Below are 21,125 nucleotides of genomic sequence, written 5' to 3' on the forward strand. Positions count from 1 at the left end.
CCATTATGGGTGGGTGTATTGAAGTCTATCACTCCGCAGTGCACAAAACAAATAACACCAAATAATTCTCAAATTCCAGCAAGCCCATTTTAGACAATGAAACTGCGCACCACAACTAGAGATTCGACTCAATTTTCTAACTCGACCAGGGTATCACTGCCGCCAGAATCAAATCACGCTGAAACAGAAGTAGGTCGGACCGTGGTGTCGTCGCGGTCCTTCTGCTTCTGCCTCCACTGCCACTCGAGCAAGATCCAGATAAAGTCCTTGAGATCGAAGTCGGGCCACAGGGTGTCGATGAAGAAGATCTGTGTGTCCTGGTGGCACTGCCAGAGCATAAAGTCGCTGAGTCTTTCCACGCCGCTGGTTCGCACAAAGATGTCCAGGGGTGGGTCGTTTGCCGTGTACATATGCTTGTCGAGAGTTTCGGCTGTGATCGTCTCGGGATTCGGCAGCCCTGAAAGGCTGGTGGCGCTGTTTCGTGCCCGTAGGCGAGGTGGGGGAGAATCTGGGAGCAGTGTAGGTGATGAAGAATCTCCATCACTATCCTTCTTGATATCGTCACCAGATGAGGGCTCGGTCTCTTCAGCCACGGTATCGGGAATCATGGGTAGTCCCTCGCAGTCGTCCAGTTGGCGGGAGAGGATCTTTCGTCGAATTCGCGACGGTGAGAAAGGTGTGCTTCGAGGAGGAGAGGGGGCGAGGAACTCTTGGACTGTTGACTTCACCGCCGTCGTGATTTCAGCCCGTGATGTGTAGGGGAAACAGATGTTGAGGACAGCCCTGGACGCGGGTTAGCTTTCATATCATGTCACACAGTACGGTAGACTTACTTGTTGTTATGTCTCGTCCTTGCGACAGCTTTATCGACAACTTGGAGTACATCTTCTCGAATCATCTCGCGCTGGCCCAAGACGCGCACTCGCGCACCGTAGCGATCGAGAATGTGTCCGTATTTGGTCAATTGCTCCAGCTTAGTTTTGGCCAATTCCATCAGACCTTCGACTTCCCTCGCAGGACGGTTGAAGTTCTCGATACTAAAGGCGTACACGGTCACCACCTTGACACCAGACTTGTAGCAGATTTCCATAATCTGAGGTTTACATGTTAGCACATGCCAGATGTCCACAATTACACAAAGCCTACCCTTGCCAGTGCCTCGAATCCTCGGTGGTGGCCTTCCAGTGCCTCCATTCTGTGGTTTCGAGCATATCGTCGGTTGCCGTCCATCTCGAATGATACATGTTGGGGAATGGGACCTTGTTTAAGGGCGCCGATGAGCAGATCGCGAAGCTGGCGCATAGCCCATTCTCCGGGAGGAGATTCGACGATTACTCTCCGAATGAAAGATGATATAGCGTCGGCCATTGTGTATGTGCACCGTGTTGTTGTAGGTGTTGAGTTTGTATAATATTATCGAAAAAGTAAAATAAAAAAAAAGAGTGAACGTGTTATCGGCGAGCAGATGCAATATCGCTAACTTAGTACAATCGGATAGGCGGGTATCGAGATGGATGATTAAGAGACAAAAAAGACAAAGCTTGGAATAAAGTGTGTTTTAGATTCTCATAGTTAGAATTGGAAATAGAAATGGGAAACGAGTGATGTTCAAAAAGGTAAACTTGAATGTAAAGGTGACGACAAATTGACAAGCCAGCCACGAAGCCTATGGTGGCGGAGTAGGCATCTGACGATTGGGGATGAGGCTTGTTGAGAGGCGAGTTAATTACTTGGTTAAAGACGGTTGGCACAAGCTTGGCGTTTCTGTGCCTGTTGGTTGGAATTTGGAATGCGGGAGCTTTTTAACATACGCCGCGCCGCCCGCAAGGATGGTCCTCGTCTAATGATGTGGCTTGCTCAACATGACACGACACAAGTGGCTTATTAACGAACGTCCTTTTTCAGGAACGGGCGCCGTATGGTACCTAATTTGGGCTGTTTACGACAGATTACCGAGATTATCGTCAATTGGATTATAGTGTGAGGTTTGCAGGTTCAGGTCGTTTGGCGAGCGCAGCAGACAGTATCATGAGTTGGTTTAACCCCTAGCAGGGGATCATCAGATCGTGGTAGTGGATTCTCTACCCTGGCAGGTGGGCTGCATAAAACCTGCTGCTAATTTAGTTGCTGATGTAAAGATCAGACCAGTTTGAGTTACTTTATAGCCTAAAAGAGTCTCAGTATTTCTGTCTGGTCCTCTTCCAGTCCCTATGTTTTTGCAACCCAGCTGCCTGGTTAACCGGAAGTCAAAGACCACGGCTCTCCTAAACTCAAAAACTTTCATGTGATAATTCACAGGGCTGAGAGATCGACTTACTGTTCAACAGTCAGCCTTTCTGGTTTCTGACCATTTCATTGTGATCGTTGATTCGTACAGTAAAGGAACATGAGTTAGATTCGTGGCTTTCGTCGAGCACAACTGTGAGCTTGACAACACAGCTACTCCAATTCCCAATGATTCGCTGCAGCTGGTAGTTCAATGCCGAGAATATTTGTATCTGACTATCCTATTGGTTATTATCCGTAAGCTGCAGCTTTTGCATGCGTGAGCAACATGGGAGAAATGGCATAATGCGCCGCTTCAGTTCGAGCCTACAGGGTAAGATCACCCACCACCAACGGACGAACAACCTCGACAAAAGCTTCAATGTGTCCATTGGACTATTTATGATTCTAACCTAAGTAGCAGCTAGTATGAATAATCTAATAGTTGCATAAATTTTACATGGTTGCAAAGTTGTAAGCATATTGGTAAGCTACTAGGCTCGTCATTGCTCCTTGTGTTCAGATCTCGTAAATCAGATACCCGTCCGGCACTGGTGATGCCACGGAATAGCAGGATACAGCAATACAACCTCAAAGCGGGGAAGCAGAGAAACAAAACGTAAAGAAAGAGAACAACTCATCCTCTACTAACTTGAAAGTATGTTGTGCTGTCAGCGGTCAAGCTTTTTTTTACCCCGAGGGGAGATGGTTGCACTCCAACATCCCCAGCCCAGCTCAGCGACACTAACACAAAGTGCATGGAGCATGAGTTTGTTGGAGAAAAACATGGGTAAGTAAGACAAAAACCGCAATTAAGTGAGCCCAACTTCCCCAGCAATATAACTCAGTACCCAATAATGGTATCCCTCATTGGGTAGTCCGTACGACCTTTTGTTATCTGCCACCAATTGATATCTCTTGTTTTTTTACTTTGACTCCAGTAGTACTAGGTATGGCTTAAAATAGGATGGGTCACATCTCCGAGTTACGAAACAGCATGGCACAGAACCTTGATTCATGATCCATGTCCAGCCTTTTTTTTTTCTTTCTCTCTTTTTTCCCAACCAAAAGACGTCATTGCTATAGTGAGATAAAAAAAATAATAAACACTAGGGAACGCCTTTTAGCGTGGCAGATTAGGAACTACCCAGCGCCACAACGCCTAGGCCGTGGTTCACCGGTATGTAGTTCCTATCTCTGTAGTGAAAGCTTCATGACTCTGGTTGCAAGTCATATCATGTGTGACATGACAGCGAGTGATGTGTACTTTGCTTAGTCTCACAGTCCCACGGAGAGCCCCTCCGGTTGATGCAGCACCTGCTTAGCAAGAAAAAGGCTTTGTGAGTCTCCTATCGGATCTGTAGGCTCGCCGAGGGGTCGCCGATGATGGTGTTCCTGGTGGAGTTGAAGAGCCATGTCTATGGCTACTAGCAGCCGCCTTCTTGCCAGGGAAAGAGCTCAATGTCACTCTGGTGCGAGAATTCTAAGGTCCAGAACCCGTTCAGAGACAAACATCCGTCCCTCGACAGTGGAGGAGATGCAGCGGCCGCTGCTGGAGCCATCGGGTTGGTTGTCAACAACCATGTGTGCTGTCATGTCGAGGTATTGGGTGGTGTATGAAAACCAGGAACACTAACAAGGGAAGCTACGCATCTCTGCCTGCCTACCTACTACCTACCACCTACCGGACAAAATAATAGCTAGCTAGTCTCAAGCCTCAGGCACAACCGAGACTGTCATTCTCTTGATCCTACCCACCATCGTCGATCCTGTGTGTGTCGTGTCTCGCCCTTTTGGTTAGATACGGTTCAGAGCTGTACCTGGCTGCATAGCAGTGCAGGAGACTACTTTTTCTTACAATTCTCTTGACTTTTTCCCTCTTCCCTTCCCTTCACCTCCCTCCTCTTCTTCTCGTCCTCTACTCTCCTCACCAAAGGAGCCATCACCTAAAACCTCGAGCTTCTGGTCATTGTTGTCCATCATAACTTCTGTTTATTCTTTCCCCTCTCCGCTTCCCCACACGCTCCAATTGACCTCATCATATCCCCCACCTCAGCAGCCGTTGCTACCCCTCGTCGATCGTCACCCGTGCTTCGCTTGCTGCCCCTCGTTGAGTTTGAGTTTGAGCCTGAGCTTCAGATTTAGCCATGGTTGTTCACGACGGCCACGAATACCTCACCGAGGAAGAGAGACGTCTCAAAGAGGATCGCGACCGTACCAAGTACTGGAAGAAATGGGGTCCTTACGTTGCGGAGAGACAATGGGCTACAGGCATGTGATTCCACCACTCATGATAAGAAAATAGCTAACCAAAAAACACAGTCCGAGAGGATTACAGTCATGATGGAGATGCTTGGAGTCGTGAGTTTATTTTTTAATGGCGCATCTTGTCCTCCACACTAACGAGCTACGTCAGACTTTCCTCACGAACACGCTCGATCGCGCGCATTCCGTTGGGGTGAAGACGGTATCGCCGGTGTCTGCGATACTCATGGCTACCAAAACATTGGATTCAGTTTCTGGAACGAGGAAGAGTTCGTACAATTGCTGCAGTTCAAAATGCGCCACGGCCACTAACATCATACAGTGACTTCCTCAAGGAGCGTCTTTTCGGTCTCTCAAATCCCCAGGGTAACCATGGTGAAAGTGTCAAGGAAGCTCACTTCCACGTCGACAACACTCCTGTTAGTAAAAACCAAACAAATAACATTCAATTGACTTATGCTAACTCATTATTTAGACTGTAAACCACCCACCTAACCTTCATACCCGCTCTATGCTGACCAGTCATGATAGCACTCTTACATGAAATTCCTCTACAAATACCCACAGAAGAAGTTCCCTTACAAGGATCTCATTGACGAGAACGCTCGACGAGGAAAAGAAGATAGGGAATACCAGATCACCGACACCGATGCCTTTGACGAAGACAGATACTGGGACATCTTCATTGAGACTGCAAAGGATACCGATGATCCCGATGAGATGCTCTTCCGAGTCACTGCTTGGAATCGAGGCCCTGACCCCGCGCCTCTCCACATCATTCCCCAGGTGTGGTTCCGCAACACCTGGAGCTGGGGTAGAGAGCCCGAGGAGAAGAAGCCTTCGATAAAATATGCCGATGAGACCTTTGCCAAGTCCAACCACTGGAGTTTGGGAGACCGCCACTTCCTGTGCTCCCCTTCGCCTGGTGTAGGCTCCAGCGGTGAAGATGTCATGCCCAAGTTCATGTTCACTGAGAACGAGACCAACTTCAAGGCCCTGTACGAGCAAGAGAACAAGCAGCCATATGTCAAGGATGCCTTCCATCGCTACATCGTTGACGGAGAGAAGGACGCCATTAACCCTGCCAAGACTGGAACAAAGTGTGCTGCCTGGTTCAACTTTAACGAGGATGGCGGTGTCAACCCTGGCGAATGTGCCGGTAAGTGCCCTACAGTAGTAGTTTCCAAATACTGTTGCTAACTTTGACCTAGTCGTTCGATTCCGTTTCACCAAGCGCGACGATGGCTACCTTGACGAAGAAGAGTTCGACGATCTTATCGAGCTGCGTAAGGATGAGGCAGACGAGTTCTACTACAGACTCAGTCCTCTTCCCATGGCTGATGATCTACGCAACATCCAGCGACAAGCTTTCTCTGGTATGATGTGGACGAAGCAACACTACCATTTCATTTGGGACCACTGGGCGAATGGTGACCCTACTATGCCACCTCCCCCGGCTTCCCGAAAAGACATTCGAAATTCAGCCTGGAAACACATGCACTGCGATGACATTCTATCCATGCCCGACTCATGGGAGTACCCCTTCTTTGCTGCTTGGGATAGTGCCTTCCACTGCATCCCATTGGCCATGATTGACCCCGACTTTGCAAAGAAGCAGCTTGACTTGTTCACTCGCGAGTGGTACTGTCATCCCAACGGACAGCTCCCAGCGTAAGTCTGCTCCTGTTTGACCCTTGAAGTTCAATGGCTAATTTGCTTTCAGATACGAGTGGAATTTCGGAGATGTGAACCCCCCTGTTCATGCCTGGGCAACCTTCAGAACATTCAAGATTGAGCGAAAGATGTATGGTCGTCAGGACATTGACTTCCTCGAGCGTGTTTTCCAAAAGCTACTTCTCAACTTCACCTGGTGGGTCAACCGCAAGGATGCTGATGGAAAGAACGTCTTCGAGGGAGGCTTTTTGGGTCTCGACAACATCGGTTTGTTCAACCGATCTGAGCCTCTCCCTACTGGAGGTGTTCTAGAACAGGCAGACAGCACTGGATGGATGGCTTTCTACTGTCTTTCCATGCTCAACATTGCCCTCGAGCTGGCCAAGCACCGTCGCATCTACGAAGATATTGCATCCAAGTTCTTCGAGCACTTCATTTTCATTAGTGATGCAATGACCTTCCGAACCGGTCACAAGGATGAGAAATCTCTTTGGAACGAGGAAGACGGCTTCTACTATGATGCCATCTCTTGGGGCGGCCCCTGGATCCAGCAGCTCCCCGTGCGATCGCTTGTGGGTTTGATCCCTCTGTATGCGACCATCACTCTGGAACCAGAGTTGATCAACAGACTCCCCTCATTCAAGAAGAGAGTTGACTGGTTCATTGAGAACCGATGCGATTTGGCTGAGAGAAACATGGCCAGTATCCGAAAGCGAGGAAAGGGCAACCGTATTCTGTTGTCCATCGTCAGCAAAGATCGATTGGAGAAGATCCTGAAGCGCATGCTCGACGAAGATGAGTTCTTCAGTGACCACGGAATCCGATCGCTCTCCAAGTTCCACAAGGAGAACCCATTCTCTATGGATGTCAATGGCCAGAAATTCTGCGTCGGATACGTGCCAGGCGACTCAGATAGTGGTCTGTTTGGCGGCAACAGTAACTGGAGAGGTCCTATCTGGCTTTGTGTCAACTTCTTGCTTGTAGAGTCTCTACAGCGCTTCTTCCTCTTCTACGGACCTGATTTCCAGGTTGAATGCCCAACTGGTAGCGGAGACTACATGCATCTGGGCAAGGTAGCTGAGGAGATCCAGCACCGCTTGCAACATCTTTTCGCCCGTACCGACGACGGAAGACGTAGCATCAACGGTGGCGATGATCGCCTGGATTTCGATGAACACTGGAAAGATTACCTTTGGTTCCATGAGTTCTTCGATGGAGACGATGGACGCGGCTTGGGAGCCACTCACCAATGTGGATGGACTGGACTCATTGCTCGCATGATCCATGATACTGGGTATGTGAATTGTCTTCTCGTGACTTGATATATTGCTAACAGCCATGTAGTGTCAACTGCCGCCTGCCTCACACCCCTCGCACACCGTCAATTGCTATGGGTCATTACTTTGATGATGTCTTCCATCGCAATGCTACAGGCGGCGGCCCCAACGGCATGCCTCGCATCAGGCGTTCATCAACTGCTCGCTCCATCGGCGCCCGCAGTGATTTTGAGGATGACACCCACTCTGTTACTGGCTCCGTCCATCATGACGAGGAACGAGCCAGAGAGCGTAGTGAAGCCGATGCTCATATGCACAGCTACGTCTCTGACCAGCTCGAGAGATATAAGGATGAGACCAAGTCGGGCAACTACGCCCATGACGATGAGTTCGAGACCAAGGCATAAGCGACTTTAATTAGTTTGTGAAAGAGAGGCCGGTGCTATCAAGAGAAGGGGGTAATGGGGCGTTATCAAAAGCAAGAACTTCTCACTTGTGCCCTGTTGCAGAGCAGCAGGGTGTCCTGAGTTTATGGACTTAGACTTGTCATTCAGTTTTTCAAGTAGTCATGATACAATAAAGAGGTACATTCTCTCATTAGGTCTTGTTTACGTGACGAAACCCAATCCAATGACATCACTGTATTTTTGACAACTCACATCATTTCATTGAGTCTGAGCCATATCCAGTGAGACCAGCCATTCCGTTAATGAGCTCAAGTCTTTCGTATGAGCTCGTACTTCCGCTAAGTCCGACATCTAGATCGGATACCACAACGAGAGTGTAAAAAAATCATCACGCCGGGGACAAAATAATTCAATTGGGGAACTGCATTTATTGCGCACCCTGCTCACATCCTCCTACACTATTCTTTCCATCGACACTCTCCCTTTTCTTCTCCCCTAGCTGGGGAGGACAAGAGGATTTGATTTCCAGGAGGCTTGCAACAATATGAGGGTGAAGAGAAACCCCCCTAGAAGCCGGCGGGCCACCCACTCGTAGGAGGGGGTATACCGTTTTGCGTGGTGATGAGACTTCCACGAGACGACGCAAAGGAGACACTAAATAGAATTTATACTATGGGTGGTTTTACAGAGTGTCCGTGAGGAGCTTGTTCATCTTGGCGATGCGGGAAGAGACGCTGAGGTCGATGGTTCGGTCGCCGACCTCGACGACGAGTCCACCAACAATATCGGGGTTGACCTATGAGAAAAAAAAAAACATTAGGAATTTTGGTGTCGTGGTGTTGCTGCGGTTTGAGACGTACCTCGTTGGTGACCTTGAGCTTCTTGCCCTGGCCGACGTAAGAGGACTTGGCGACAGCAGTCTCAAGTCGGCTGAGTGTTCGCTTGTCGAGAGCCTAAAGACGACAATGTCAGTTCTATTGCTTCCTTTTCTTTTCACATCCATCCTTCCAATTCGATAGTGTCGTGGTCGAGTATAGCTAGCTGTGACGTAGCTCGTGCATCCCAATCCCTATGCCCATCCTTCATATATATCCACCCTCCAACAAACGTACCTGAGCGCTGGTAACAGTGAGCTCGACCTCACCACGGGCGGCGGAGATGATGGTGGAGAACTTGTCGACGACACCGGGGATGAGACCAAGTCGGTTGTTCTCAGCGAGGGTGGAGAGGAAGTTCTTGACGGTCTCGTCCTTGGTGTTGATCTGCTTGACGAGCTCATCGACGATGGCCTTCTTGTCGGCATCGGCGAGGGTAGGGGTCCTCAGGACGGCGACGAGCTTGGGGTCCTTCTCGATGAGAGCGCCGAGCTTGATGACGGCATCGGCGGCGGCATCGACGCTGGAAGTCTTGACGGCGGCAGTGTACTAAATTGACGCAAAAGAAAAAATTGCCTGTCAGCGAACGACGCGATCTTCCAATTTGAGGTTTTTGTGCCATGAACGAGGGGGGGCTATTTTAGCCAATTGACCAGCCAATTGACAACACATGAAGTCGAAAACAAGACGGTGCGTGTTTGATTTTTCTCGATTTATTAGAGGTGGTGTATTACCAGAGCAGAGGCATAGGTGCCATCAACGCCGAAGACGGAAACCGGAGACTTGACATCGGACGAGGCAGCGGCGGCGAAGGATCGGACGGGGGCGGCTCGGAGGGCGAGGGCTCGCTGAGGAGCGGCGACTCGGGCGGCGCGGAGGACCTGTCGCGAGAACATTTCGGCGGCTGCTGGTGAAGGAGGAGAGGGAGATGGGAGGGAAAAAAGGGCGAGTGTTGATGATGTTCGGCTTCGATTAACTTGGAGGTTGTTGCTAACCTGAGCCTCTCGGCAATTTTCGGGCGTTCGATGCCTTACACCCGCCCAGGCATCCACATTTTGATTACATAACTCCATTAAAGTCAATTACAGTTGCAGTAATTGGAAATTTATATCAGCAGTCTTAGAAAAAAACAATCCATTAAGTGCCCAGGTTGGGTATTTTAAATAAGGTAATCAATCCCTCGTTTCCTTCCTCTGAGAGGGTTCATCCTTTGTGAGTGCGCATACAGTCTCGAGTTCTCATAGTAGACGAGAGTCTCCCAACTGCGCAGAACAACTAATAGCTGTTCCGTATCATATCATTTGTCATAATCAACCAGCTTTCCTATGCTCCCAAGCCCTTGCTTGATCCTCAAACGCCCAAAACTCCTTGTTGCTAAGTCTCACAGCTCAGTACTGTCGCTCTCGAGCTTCTCCTAGTCGCTCTTGAGCATGCTATCCACCAGGTCGCCCAGAGGACCCCAGTAGTCCCTTCCGCTCGCCAAGCTGTGCTCGTCGACGAACAGGACGTACTGCTTGAAACTTGTATTCAGGTGCGGCTCGAGACCGAGCTCGCGGATTACGGGGTAGTGGTGGCAGTAAATGTGGGCGTAGACACGGTACATGCGCTTGAAGATTTGGCGGACCAGTGCTGGGAAAGACTTGGGGAAGGGGACGCCTCGTGATGGTTAGCTGCTTGTTCTCAGAGTGTGCGAATGAGGTAATGTATACCAATTTTGCTGGGCAGTACTTGTTCGTTGTCAATATTGGCCTGCACCCATGTCATGAGTTGTTCAATGTATGCTGGCGCAGGCATCTTGGTTGGTCGTTTGAAGTTCTCGTTGTCTTGCCACAGATACTCGAACCTGGTCGCTGTTAGCTTGAATTTTCAATCATCCTTGGAGAACCCTACTCGTCGGTGGCTTTCATCTCAGGGCATGAAATCGGTGAGCAGAACTCGGTGATGGCTCCGTAGAGAAGGTTGATCTGGTTGTAGAAATCCACCACTGGATGCCACGATTAGCAACGCCTCCTTATTGGCATGTCCATCGTCAAACTCACTGTTGACAGCTAACCACTCGTTCTCGTCCTCGCCCTCTGGGAGCTTGACAACCTTGCGCAGGCTGCCGCCGCCCAGTGTCACCTCAGCATACTGTCGCAGTTGATAACTGGCCGATCCTCCCTTGCCCACGCGCGGGCGAAACTGGTTTCTCGTTCGCTGGTTACTATTCAACAAAGGCTCCAAGTCAGCAAATGACAGTTCATCTGAGAGGGGCAGGGGTTTTGTAGAGATGGCGGCAGGTATAATGGTCGTGTTCGTTTGATGCATCGTTGAGACCGACTTCGGAGTCAGATGTTGGAACATGGTGGCGGTGTATGGCGAGTAGGGGGAATCCATGGTTGCGCTGCTCGAGGGGAAGATGAGAGGACTAACACAGTGGTTAAGAAGGCTTGAGCCATGGTGAAGGACGATATTCGACGAGGTTTCAACGAGGTCGATGCGATGCTGTTACATTCCAATTGTTAGCGGGGCAATTTGTCCATGGGGGATTATTGTCCGACGAGAGAACTAACAGGGCGGGTAGGTGAGACAAGAGTCTTGTAAATTCTAAATGCGAATGTGTAGATGTGAAGTCGCCTAGTATCACTGCTGAAGTCGTGCTTTGCAAAGTGATTCTGCTAAAAGGGGCGCGATCGAACTGTGTTGTTGAGGTTGATAGGTAATGGTGCAGTAGTAACGATGGCGTATGGGCGTTGCACTGTTTACACTATTTCCTGATTGGCGTGGTTGCTACGGAGCGTCAACCCCACCAAGCTGTGCAGTACTACGTAGGGGGAGCTTCACTGGTTGAATTGAATTGCATCTCCAATAACTGGTAAACTTTATTCTTTGTTTACTAAAATTAAGCATGTGAATATGCTTTATCAGGTAGGTAGGTAGTTTCATATGGAAGCAGGCAATGGCACCCAGCCTTAGCAGTACATAACTATCATCATCCATTCTTGCAAGGCCTATTCATACAAGTCCATGAAACTGATGCATCATAACAACAAGACTATAAGTTTGTACCAAAACTAGCTGTTTTCTTAGTATCATCCGTAGACATTACCAGCGGCCTCCACGACCTCTTCCTCTACCGCGACCTCTGCCACCTCCTCTGCCGCCTCTGCCTCTACCACCACCTCGTCCACCACCAGTAAATCGTTGATCTGTTTTAGGTGGCCCCTGTGCTTTTCGTTGGCGTCTTTCTTCCTCAGTAGCATCCCATATATTCGATAGCTCCATGATTTCGCAGAATTTTGATGTTTGGGGATTTGTGTATTCTGATGGCTGCTCGTTGACAATTTCAGGACCACCAGGAACATGAGGCGGCGCGGTGATCTCAAAGTTGTATGGAACATCCAACTTTCCAGCCTTGACAATGTTATCCTCGACCCATTCTCTCTCCTTTTTGATAAGGGGCTGGTAATGTTCTTCGCCCAAGTCAGGCGGTGATTGCGCATTGCTGTCACCAATGACTAAAGAATCATGGAAGACACGCGTAATTGCAAGCCACTCTGGATCGTATTGTAATCGCCATCGTGGCGACTCTTGTGCTGGAGGGTACTCGGAACTTGTCTCAGGGTTGAAGGGTTGGAGGTCACATAGCTGTAGAAAGTGTCTTCCTGGCAGACACTTGTCCAGGGCAAGGAAACGGACCTCCTTGTTTGTGATGCCGGGTGGTACCGGCTGGCCAGGTGTCTTCTTGGGCTGGGGGCGAGCAAAAGATGTCGGGAGTTGCGCCCGAAGCTCATCCGACACTTCATTCGATGCCTCTTTCGCCTCATTAACTTCTGGCTCGCTTTTCTTGGCTTCTGGATCCGGGTTAGGTTTTGTGTCCTCGTCCTCGTCATCCATATCCAAATCAATCTCATCGGGATTGTTCTCTGTAGCTGGCACCGGAGCAGCCGACGGGGGAGGCTCTTGCTTGGTCTCTTCCACTTCGGGCTGGGCTTCACTGTATGTCTTGATTGCAGCGAACTTGACATGCATATGGGCCGAGAACCAATGGGGAGGTCGTAGACGGTCCATAACATACTCGGCTGCCACGCTGCCGAGCGTTCCATCTCGAGATTCGTTTCTGAAATCAGGCTTTTTTCTGAAAAGCCATTCATGATCGCCATGCAATTCGACTGCACGTGGCCAGTCGTGACTGAGGCCGACATCCACCTGTGTCTGTACTTGAAGTAGCTTGCGGACATCGATCTCTCTGACGTGGTACCACGACTTTACGTCACCGCCGCTGAAGGGGAGTCTTTCGTGGTGTGGTTTGCGGTAATCGAAGCCTTTCCATATACCAGATAACCCGGCGATACGTAGTGGACCGAAACGCAGGATGTTGGCAGCTCCCATGTAGTAAATGTTGGGTGCAACCCAACCTCCATAGTAGAGCTCCCACAGATGCGAGCTGGCTTCATGGTTTCCAGCAATGAATATTGTTAGATAAGGTGCTTTTCTCTCACCCGAATAGTACTTGGGAAAGTCTCCCAGGTGGCGGTACTTGACAGGACATGACATGATACTCAGATCTTCAGCATTGCGGACGGACTGTACTTGCATATTAGCATAGTGTAACGTGCATAGTGGCGCTGAAATACCTGAAAGTCACCGCCAATAATGAGAACATCAACACCGTCCCAACCACGTTGCTTACAAGATTCTTCAACAGAAGCGTAGATGGCATCTAACGTGCCATGTCCCTGTGACTGTCAATAAACTGGCAATGGTATTTTACAAGCTTAATCAAGACTTACGCATCCCTCGATCGCAACTCGGACACCTTGCGCCTCAAACGCGTTGGTAGTCATTTTGTGGTAGTAGGTAGGTAGTTGTAGATGGGAAGTTGAGGCTAAGTGGGTTCGCAGGTAGAAGTTCCTTCTGGACAGGCAACTGCTGACGGTGAACCACTTTGTTCGACTGGCAAAGCAGACCCCTTCCCAAAATTCAACGACTCAAACTATTAACTGGGATAGATGAAGATATCTTATTGAATCTCACATGAATGTGAGTCATAGAATATTTTTTGCCTTGTTTCCGTGGTTGCAGATCATGGTCAGACTCATATTGACAGTTTGGAGATTTTAGCTTTAGCGCGAACCAAGGACAAGCACACCCGGCTTCCAGGGATGCCTTACAATAGTAGTCCATGAAGTAATATCATTCTTTATTAAAGCCATGACCCCCAGGCGACAATGCTCAGCTTGAGTTACAAAATCCTTACCGTAGATCCAATTCGAAGAGGTATGCGGCAATGCACTGACATAACAGTCTCATTAAGACGCTTACAGTGAGTGGCATAAACCCCTTAATGAATTTGACGTAACGAAACATGGATACAGGGGAAACGATACAGATTTACAATCAAGAAATGTTGCCCTTCAGAAAAAGCGAAAGCTCAATGCTCAACTGAGGAACGCAGAGTGAGAGGGTTACTTCAATCTTCCATCTCTAATAGACGTTGGACCCACGGGGGAGTAAAGGGTACAACGCATATGCTGAAATGGTGACAAGTCACGTTTGGATGTTTCGATCCGGAATGATAAACGATGTCACGTTCTGGCGTCACCTGTATTAATGGCCTGTAGTAAGTACTGTTCATTATCATTATCGAAAGATCGAAAGAACAAGATCAAACTGCTGCATCTTGTGATAGCAGCAGTAAGCTGGACTGTATCCTCAGCTCTAAAAACGCCGTCAAAAAGATGATGTACATGGCGAGTGACCGAATCTGATAGATTCTAGAAGCCCTTTCACTTCATGCTCATGTTCGCCCTAGATGATATTAGTATCCACGTGCTAGGTTGTAGCAATGGCTGCATACTGGTCCAGGCCCAGGTAATCCGCCGCGGCCAACAGCTCGAGGCAAAGCTCGACTGGGATATCCATGTCGGGGACATCTTCGCTATTACGGTAGCGATACCAGTAGTGAAAGTATTCGACAACCTTATCGAGGACCATGGCGCTGTTAATATATTCTATCATCAGCGTCTTGCTCTCTCAAGGGTTAGAATGTTCCAGCAGAGGCCGAGCACAACCAGACTTGGCGCGTTTGTGGTCAGGTCAAGTGTAGTGAGTACTCATGTAGCCCAACCGAGAAGTCTCGGATGTTCTCTCAACAAAGCATCGTGAATTATCATCAATCCACAGAGCAAGCCATCTGGACGCGACAGCGTGTTGGCAACATAGACCTACCTCATCTCCTGGAAAACACAGCGAGCCTCTTTGGCCTCAGCGAATTGACTTCTCACGTCGAGCATGCCTTTGATGATGGGGCTGACCATAGCGGCATCACGGAGAACAACAAATTCAAAGCCATCGCTGGAAACGAGAGTGATGTATTTGCTTGCCATTGCTTCAGAGGTCGGGCTCGTCTTCACCGCTTGCTAGCTGACCGTTCTTGTGTTGTCGCTGGGAAAGATAAGGAGGAAGGAAAAGAAAGGAAGAGGAGGGAAAAGCTTTGAAGAAAAGGCAGAACCGGACAAAGAGAATGGAGAAGTTGAGCTTGGACCAGGCCACGATAAGAAAAACCCAGGGAAGAGCACGGAAAGTAACTGGACCAAGGAAATTTTCTCGTCAGCAGGTGCACGGGCCAATCAGTTCCGTCATATTCAGCTCCAGTGATTCACCTCCACTGAACGGACCCAGGCGGGCCCCTACAGCCCATGGAGCACGGAGCCTGTTAGCCTGTAGAGCCCGCTACTGCCCGCAAGCAACTGTACACCTCCCAGCTTCCCCCAATGGCAGTTGCCCTGTCAACATGTTTACTCGCGTAACTTGGTGGTGCAACAAAGCCACACTAAGACTTGACTCCCCATAGTCCTTCCACTTGTTGGACTTGACCAAGTAGTTTAAACTTGCCGCAAACAACACAAACTTAACTTACCTTAACCCAACCCAAGACAAGTCAAGACAACACCAACGCTGTCATCCACCCATCATTTAACTATACTGAGCCTCATTAGCTCCAGCATCTCAGCCCAATTCGCGTCGAATCAGCCTGTACATTCCACTCTGCTCTGCTTGCCGTCTACACACATATCGCATCACACTCGATAGATTATCTTCTCTCACCCCGCATCAACAAACGAGCATCACAGATCCGAATATCATATTCCACCTTGGGCGCATCTCAAACCAAACTTGTTCTACTTATCGACATACCACGCAAGAGGCTAAGCGACTCTAAAAAGACTCGCGCCTGCATCCCGCGACTCACACTACAGCCTTGCGCCCAAGCATGGCATCATCTCAATCGCACCGTACCTCTTACTTTGAACCCAACGAGCAGTTTCGACGTCAAGAGCGCACTCGTTCCAGTGAAGGCACCGTCAGCACCACTATGAGCTCGTCGACGGGCCGCGAGTCGGCAGCGACCCACGTCACCGACGCGCCCACCTTTTCCAAGAAGATTGTTGTTGTCGGCGACGGTGGTTGCGGCAAGACCTGCTTGCTCATTAGCTACAGCCAGGGTTATTTCCCAGAGGTAAACAACCCTTTTCGAACCGATACCGTTGGGCACCAATACTAACAAGACAGAAATATGTACCAACCGTCTTTGAGAACTACATCACCTATCCCATCCACTCTGCTACTGGTAAGACTGTGGAGCTTGCATTGTGGGATACCGCTGGCCAAGAGGAATATGACCGTCTCCGACCGCTCTCATACCCCGAGACCGACCTAATCTTTGTATGCTTCGCTATTGATTGCCCGAACTCTCTCGACAATGTGCTTGATAAGGTATGTGATATTCGCCATCTATTCGCCACACAACATGCTGATCTTTTTCCAATAGTGGTACCCTGAGGTTCTACACTTCTGCCCATACACTCCTCTGGTCCTCGTCGGCCTCAAGTCAGATCTCCGCCACAAGAAGGCATGTATTGATATGCTCAAGACACAAGGTCTCACACCAGTTACTACCGAGCAGGGCATGGGACTGGCCAAGAAGATGAACGCTCAGTACATGGAATGCAGTAGTAAGGAGATGCGAGGCGTCGACGAGATCTTTGAGCAGGCTATCAACACCGTCGTTGCCAACGATCGGAAAACAATCGAGGCAGCAGCAGCTACGGGTTCTTCCAAGGAGAGCAAGTCATCATCAACACCCGGGGTGGGGCAAATTAAGAGGAAGAAGAGAAGGTGTCCAATCCTCTAAGGCACTCACGACTGGAGATGGGATGAATGAATGATTTCTTGGATTTGAGGAACCTTTTACTCGTCATTGTCTTCCGATCTCTTTTGTCATCTTCTCCTGGGGAGAGGAGCGCAGGAGGGAACAGCAAGAAAGACAGCTCGGTGGGCCAGCATTAAAAGAGTTGTAATGACCATCGCATGAATATTGCTTTTATAACGATTTACATTTACGTTATTTCTTTTACCTTCATTGCTGTTGACACTGGTAGGAACTTCTGGTAAGCAACAGGCCGGTGAGATGACATGGCGGGCGTTGCTGGGAATGACTTGACTTCCCTCCATTACCTACCTACCTACTTGGGAGATGTATCTCTTCGGCATTGGGGATATAGTTTGGGATTGAAAGTATGGCATGGCATGGGAGGAAGCGCGCACATTTGTTTTTGAAAGTGTCTTATGAGATAAGGGGAGCAACCAGAACTACAGGCCTGTTTCTATATGTATTGCATCATCGGCATAAACCAGGGTCGAGGTGCCAGGTGTTTTGTTGGCCTTTCTTTGTTAGTGTTTCTGGCGTGGTTTTATTGAGTTGATAGGATTGTTGGAATAAAGATTTAACAAACAATATTGTGCATAAACTATGATTGATCATTTGTGATGGAGAGTTGAAGAACTGATGTATGGAAGGGTGGTGTCAACAACACAACAACCCCACATTCCCTAACACATGAATAACAATACTTAAAGCTTCGTTCATGTCACTTTAAATGTTTCATACTTTACTTGTGTATCTTTCTTTATGGGATTCATCGTTATCATAGCTCTCCTTGAGGAACATGAAGTCCCCTTCCATTGCCTCCAGATCTTCCGCTTTTCCACTGTTATACATGTACGTCTTTATTTTTATGTACAAATGTCCCAACTCTCTTGAAACCTTTTTTTCCTCCTTTCCAACCACCTGTAACCATCATACAAGTTGAAAAATGACCATCATGAGGGGAGCATTATACATCGAGCCAACGCCAACCGATAACCAGGTTTAATAGTACACGCGAGATGCGAATTTGTGTAGAGATGATGTGTCCAACACACCACCTCCCTTATTAGAGGGAGTAAAGAGGTGTGTGTTTATTTGTTCTTGACAACACCGACCTTGGCGGCGCGCAGCACTCGGCCGTTGAGCTTGAAGCCCTTCTGTTGAACGAAGAAGACGGTGCCGTCCTCCTTGTCAGGCTGGGGAGTCATGAAAGTAGCCTCCTGCTCGTTGGGGTTGAACTTCTCGCCCTCGGGGCTGAGACGCTCGAGGCCATGCTTCTTAAGGGTGTTCATGAGGATATCCTCGGTCATCTTGAGACCCTCGTACAGGTTGGCGAGATCCTCGATGCCCTCAGGTCGGTCCTTGGCGTTGAGCTTCTCCTGGGGAACCATTCCAAGAGCTCGGTCGAGGTTGTCGACGCTGTCGACGAGGTCCTTGGCGAACTTTTGGATGGCGAAATCTTTGGCGGACTTGACTTCACGGGTGGTGCGCTCTTGCAGGTTGCGGAAGTCGGCGACGGTGCGCAGGCACTTGTCCTTTTATGATGGTCAGTATTACAGAGACGAATTGAGATTTTTCAGTCGCCACACACCTTCCAGTCTTTGACCTCGGTCTCCTTGGCCTCGAGGGTCTTCTTGAGCTCAGTGAGGGGATCGTTCTCGGCGGGCTTCTCGTCAGACTTGGTTTCCGACTTGGCCTCCTCAGCAGGCTTGGACTCGGCCTCCTTGGCGTCGCTGTACCATCTTGAGACGGCGGGCTGGGCGGATCTGAGAGTGAAAGCAGGCGCAGCCTGGAATTGCGACTGGACGAAGGGTCGGGGGACGGTGACCTTGGGAGTAGCCCGCAGAGCGCGGGACGAGGTGGCAATGGCCTGACGGAACATTGTGAGGTATATGAGGAAGTAAATTAAAGATTGATGAAGCGGAGGGGAATAAGTGACGGGTGAGAGTTTAGTGAGGAGAGGCTGGTGCACTTAAGTAAAGTGTTATAGTGGCTTGTGGTAGGTAGACTATCAGGAAGTTTAGAGCTCCGAGTTAGGACTGAAATTTTAAGCTGTCGGCATGATTCGCTTCGCATGTCGAAGGGTCGCACCGGCTACTGGGACCGGGGACGGGAAGCTTCCATTGACAATGGCAAACCCCCACTTTGGCAGGGCATGATGTAGGTTGACTGAGATCTAGGGTAGTTAGCTGCGGATCAATGAAAGCCCGCCTTTATAATCGATTCAATTGACCTTTGCTTGAGGCTGTTGAGACCCACTATTTTACTGGCTGGTCTACGTCGTGCTCTGGCAACCTGGAGGCTAAGTAAGGTAAGGTAGCTACCATTATTGTTTGCTATTCATTACCTCCAACTAAACAACATCATCATAACGACCACCATTCTACACCACCCTCAAGGCCTTCTCTCGTCCGCGTAGCATAGCGCATAACTCTAACACACACGATCTTCACCCCCGACACACGAAACCACAATCCTACACAATGGCGGCGGCCGAATCGGCGAGGGTCCAGGAAGCGCAGAAGCTCGCCAAGTCCGACCCACGAAAGGCTGAGGCCATCTACAAGGACATCATCTCCAAGGCTCCCAGCACCACATCTGATGCAGCTACTCGCGAGTATGAAACTGCTTTGGTCAGCCTAGGAGAGATCTACCGAGACGAGAAGTGCGCACCGCTTCACGACCGCTTCCCTCGTGCCCCGCTAACAATTACAACAGGAAGACGCAAGAGTTGGTGAACCTGGTCAAGGAGAGCAGGACAGTATTCTCTTCTTTTGCAAAGGCCAAGTCGGCCAAGTTGGGTATGTCCCCAACACCAAAGCAACCTTGCGCCAATGCATCACAGCCAGCTAACGTGGTGACGTAGTCCGCCAACTGCTCGACCTCATCAAGGAAATCCCCGATAGTACCGATATCGAAATCTCCGTCACGAAGGATTGTATAGAATGGGCCACCACCGAGCGCCGTGCTTTCCAGCGACAGGACCTCGAGGTCCGCCTGGTAGCCCTCCAAATGGCCAAGCAATCCTACTATGAAGCCCTCGGTCTGATCAACAACCTCCTTCGGGAGCTCAAGCGCCTCGACGACAAGCTCCGCCTCGTCGAAGTCCAACTCCTCGAATCCAGAGTCTACCATGCCCTCGGCAACATCCCCAAGGCCCGTGCTGCTCTCACCAGTGCACGAACCAGCGCTGCCAGTGTGTACACACCTCCCATGCTACAGGCCAACCTCGACATGCAAAGTGGTATGCTTCACGCCGAAGATAAGGACTTCAACACCGCTTTCTCCTACTTCATCGAGGCTCTCGATGGCTACCACTCCCAAGACGAGAGCACTAGGGCTCAGGCTGCACTGCAGTACATGCTTCTCTGCAAAATCATGCTTAACCTCGTGGACGACGTCAACAACCTCATGGCCTCGAAGCAAGCCCTCAAGTACGCTGGCAAGAACCTAGAAGCTATGAAGGCTATTGCTCGCGCCCACTCGAATCGATCACTGGAGGAGTACGAGCGTGCACTTTCTTCCTACCGATACGAGCTAGGAAGCGACACCTTCATCCGAAACCACCTCCGTCGCCTCTACGACGCTATGTTGGAGCAGAACCTTATCAAGGTTATTGAGCCTTTCTCGCGCGTGGAGATCGACCACATCGCAAACATGGTTGGCCTTGACACCCAGCAGGTTGAGCGAAAGCTTTCCCAGATGATCTTAGACAAGGTCATTATTGGAGTTCTGGACCAGGGCGCTGGCTGCCTTATCATCTTTGACGAGACGCACCGGGATGAGTCGTACGATGCGGCTCTCGCAACCATTGAGAAGTTGAGCAGCGTCGTCGATGTTTTGTACACAAACCAGGCGTCTATGCTGGAATAGATAGGGGTTCATCCGTTGTATGTAATATGTCACACAGTATCTTAGACTAGGCGTTTCAAAGAGGGAACACGATCGTCTATGCTGGTCAATGCTTGTATTTGTTCATGTGTCCTTATATATAGCACTGTGCCTGTGATCCAAACCTATGTACAGACAATGCCTCAACCAGTTTCCGCTTCCAACAGGGGTATTGAATTAAATCGCAAGGCGTGACGAATACAAACAATCGTTTTGTACTTGGTATCTCCAACAACGACAACAGCCGACCTATCATGACACAAAACGCCTCATGAATGCT

General features: G+C 49.5%; 9 protein-coding genes across 9 annotated transcripts, besides 3 other annotated features; 3 read left to right on the forward strand and 6 right to left on the reverse strand.

Moving 5' to 3' along the window:
• Nucleotides 1-173: 173 nt before the first annotated feature.
• Nucleotides 174-1,368, reverse strand: FPSE_08773 (uncharacterized protein; the record flags this gene model as incomplete). The annotated part of the gene is made up of 3 exons (XM_009261891.1): nt 174-783; nt 834-1,093; nt 1,147-1,368. 3 exons carry the CDS (start codon nt 1,366-1,368, stop codon nt 174-176), a joined length of 1,092 nt encoding a protein of 363 aa, XP_009260166.1.
• Nucleotides 1,369-4,125: 2,757 nt separating this feature from the next.
• Nucleotides 4,126-4,194: a repeat region.
• A 218-nt stretch (nt 4,195-4,412) lies between these two features.
• Nucleotides 4,413-7,888, forward strand: FPSE_08774 (uncharacterized protein; the record flags this gene model as incomplete). The annotated part of the gene is made up of 8 exons (XM_009261892.1): nt 4,413-4,503; nt 4,588-4,626; nt 4,682-4,799; nt 4,853-4,949; nt 5,062-5,689; nt 5,742-6,201; nt 6,254-7,498; nt 7,549-7,888. The coding sequence occupies 8 exons, from the start codon at nt 4,413-4,415 to the stop codon at nt 7,886-7,888; spliced, it is 3,018 nt and encodes a 1,005-aa protein (XP_009260167.1).
• Nucleotides 7,889-8,570: 682 nt separating this feature from the next.
• FPSE_08775 (uncharacterized protein) lies at nt 8,571-9,659 on the reverse strand (the record flags this gene model as incomplete). Its single annotated transcript, XM_009261893.1, has 4 exons — nt 8,571-8,684; nt 8,749-8,841; nt 9,001-9,312; nt 9,498-9,659. The coding sequence occupies 4 exons, from the start codon at nt 9,657-9,659 to the stop codon at nt 8,571-8,573; spliced, it is 681 nt and encodes a 226-aa protein (XP_009260168.1).
• A 518-nt stretch (nt 9,660-10,177) lies between these two features.
• Nucleotides 10,178-11,139, reverse strand: FPSE_08776 (uncharacterized protein; the record flags this gene model as incomplete). The annotated part of the gene is made up of 4 exons (XM_009261894.1): nt 10,178-10,419; nt 10,473-10,606; nt 10,654-10,747; nt 10,803-11,139. 4 exons carry the CDS (start codon nt 11,137-11,139, stop codon nt 10,178-10,180), a joined length of 807 nt encoding a protein of 268 aa, XP_009260169.1.
• A 708-nt stretch (nt 11,140-11,847) lies between these two features.
• Nucleotides 11,848-13,589, reverse strand: FPSE_08777 (uncharacterized protein; the record flags this gene model as incomplete). The annotated part of the gene is made up of 3 exons (XM_009261895.1): nt 11,848-13,329; nt 13,380-13,481; nt 13,536-13,589. 3 exons carry the CDS (start codon nt 13,587-13,589, stop codon nt 11,848-11,850), a joined length of 1,638 nt encoding a protein of 545 aa, XP_009260170.1.
• Nucleotides 11,858-11,938: a microsatellite.
• Nucleotides 13,590-14,531: 942 nt separating the features above from the next.
• Nucleotides 14,532-15,131, reverse strand: FPSE_08778 (uncharacterized protein; the record flags this gene model as incomplete). Its single annotated transcript, XM_009261896.1, has 3 exons — nt 14,532-14,553; nt 14,603-14,743; nt 14,974-15,131. The coding sequence occupies 3 exons, from the start codon at nt 15,129-15,131 to the stop codon at nt 14,532-14,534; spliced, it is 321 nt and encodes a 106-aa protein (XP_009260171.1).
• Nucleotides 15,132-15,192: 61 nt separating this feature from the next.
• Nucleotides 15,193-15,236: a repeat region.
• A 782-nt stretch (nt 15,237-16,018) lies between these two features.
• On the forward strand, nt 16,019-16,939 carry FPSE_08779 (uncharacterized protein; the record flags this gene model as incomplete). The annotated part of the gene is made up of 3 exons (XM_009261897.1): nt 16,019-16,264; nt 16,318-16,521; nt 16,577-16,939. The coding sequence occupies 3 exons, from the start codon at nt 16,019-16,021 to the stop codon at nt 16,937-16,939; spliced, it is 813 nt and encodes a 270-aa protein (XP_009260172.1).
• A 1,106-nt stretch (nt 16,940-18,045) lies between these two features.
• Nucleotides 18,046-18,836, reverse strand: FPSE_08780 (uncharacterized protein; the record flags this gene model as incomplete). Its single annotated transcript, XM_009261898.1, has 2 exons — nt 18,046-18,489; nt 18,546-18,836. The coding sequence occupies 2 exons, from the start codon at nt 18,834-18,836 to the stop codon at nt 18,046-18,048; spliced, it is 735 nt and encodes a 244-aa protein (XP_009260173.1).
• A 601-nt stretch (nt 18,837-19,437) lies between these two features.
• On the forward strand, nt 19,438-20,827 carry FPSE_08781 (uncharacterized protein; the record flags this gene model as incomplete). The annotated part of the gene is made up of 3 exons (XM_009261899.1): nt 19,438-19,619; nt 19,673-19,755; nt 19,821-20,827. The coding sequence occupies 3 exons, from the start codon at nt 19,438-19,440 to the stop codon at nt 20,825-20,827; spliced, it is 1,272 nt and encodes a 423-aa protein (XP_009260174.1).
• Nucleotides 20,828-21,125: the final 298 nt, after the last annotated feature.

Source organism: Fusarium pseudograminearum, chromosome 1, assembly GCF_000303195.2.
Source record: "Fusarium pseudograminearum CS3096 chromosome 1, whole genome shotgun sequence".
In the NCBI taxonomy this organism is placed as follows: Eukaryota; Fungi; Ascomycota; class Sordariomycetes; order Hypocreales; family Nectriaceae; genus Fusarium; species Fusarium pseudograminearum.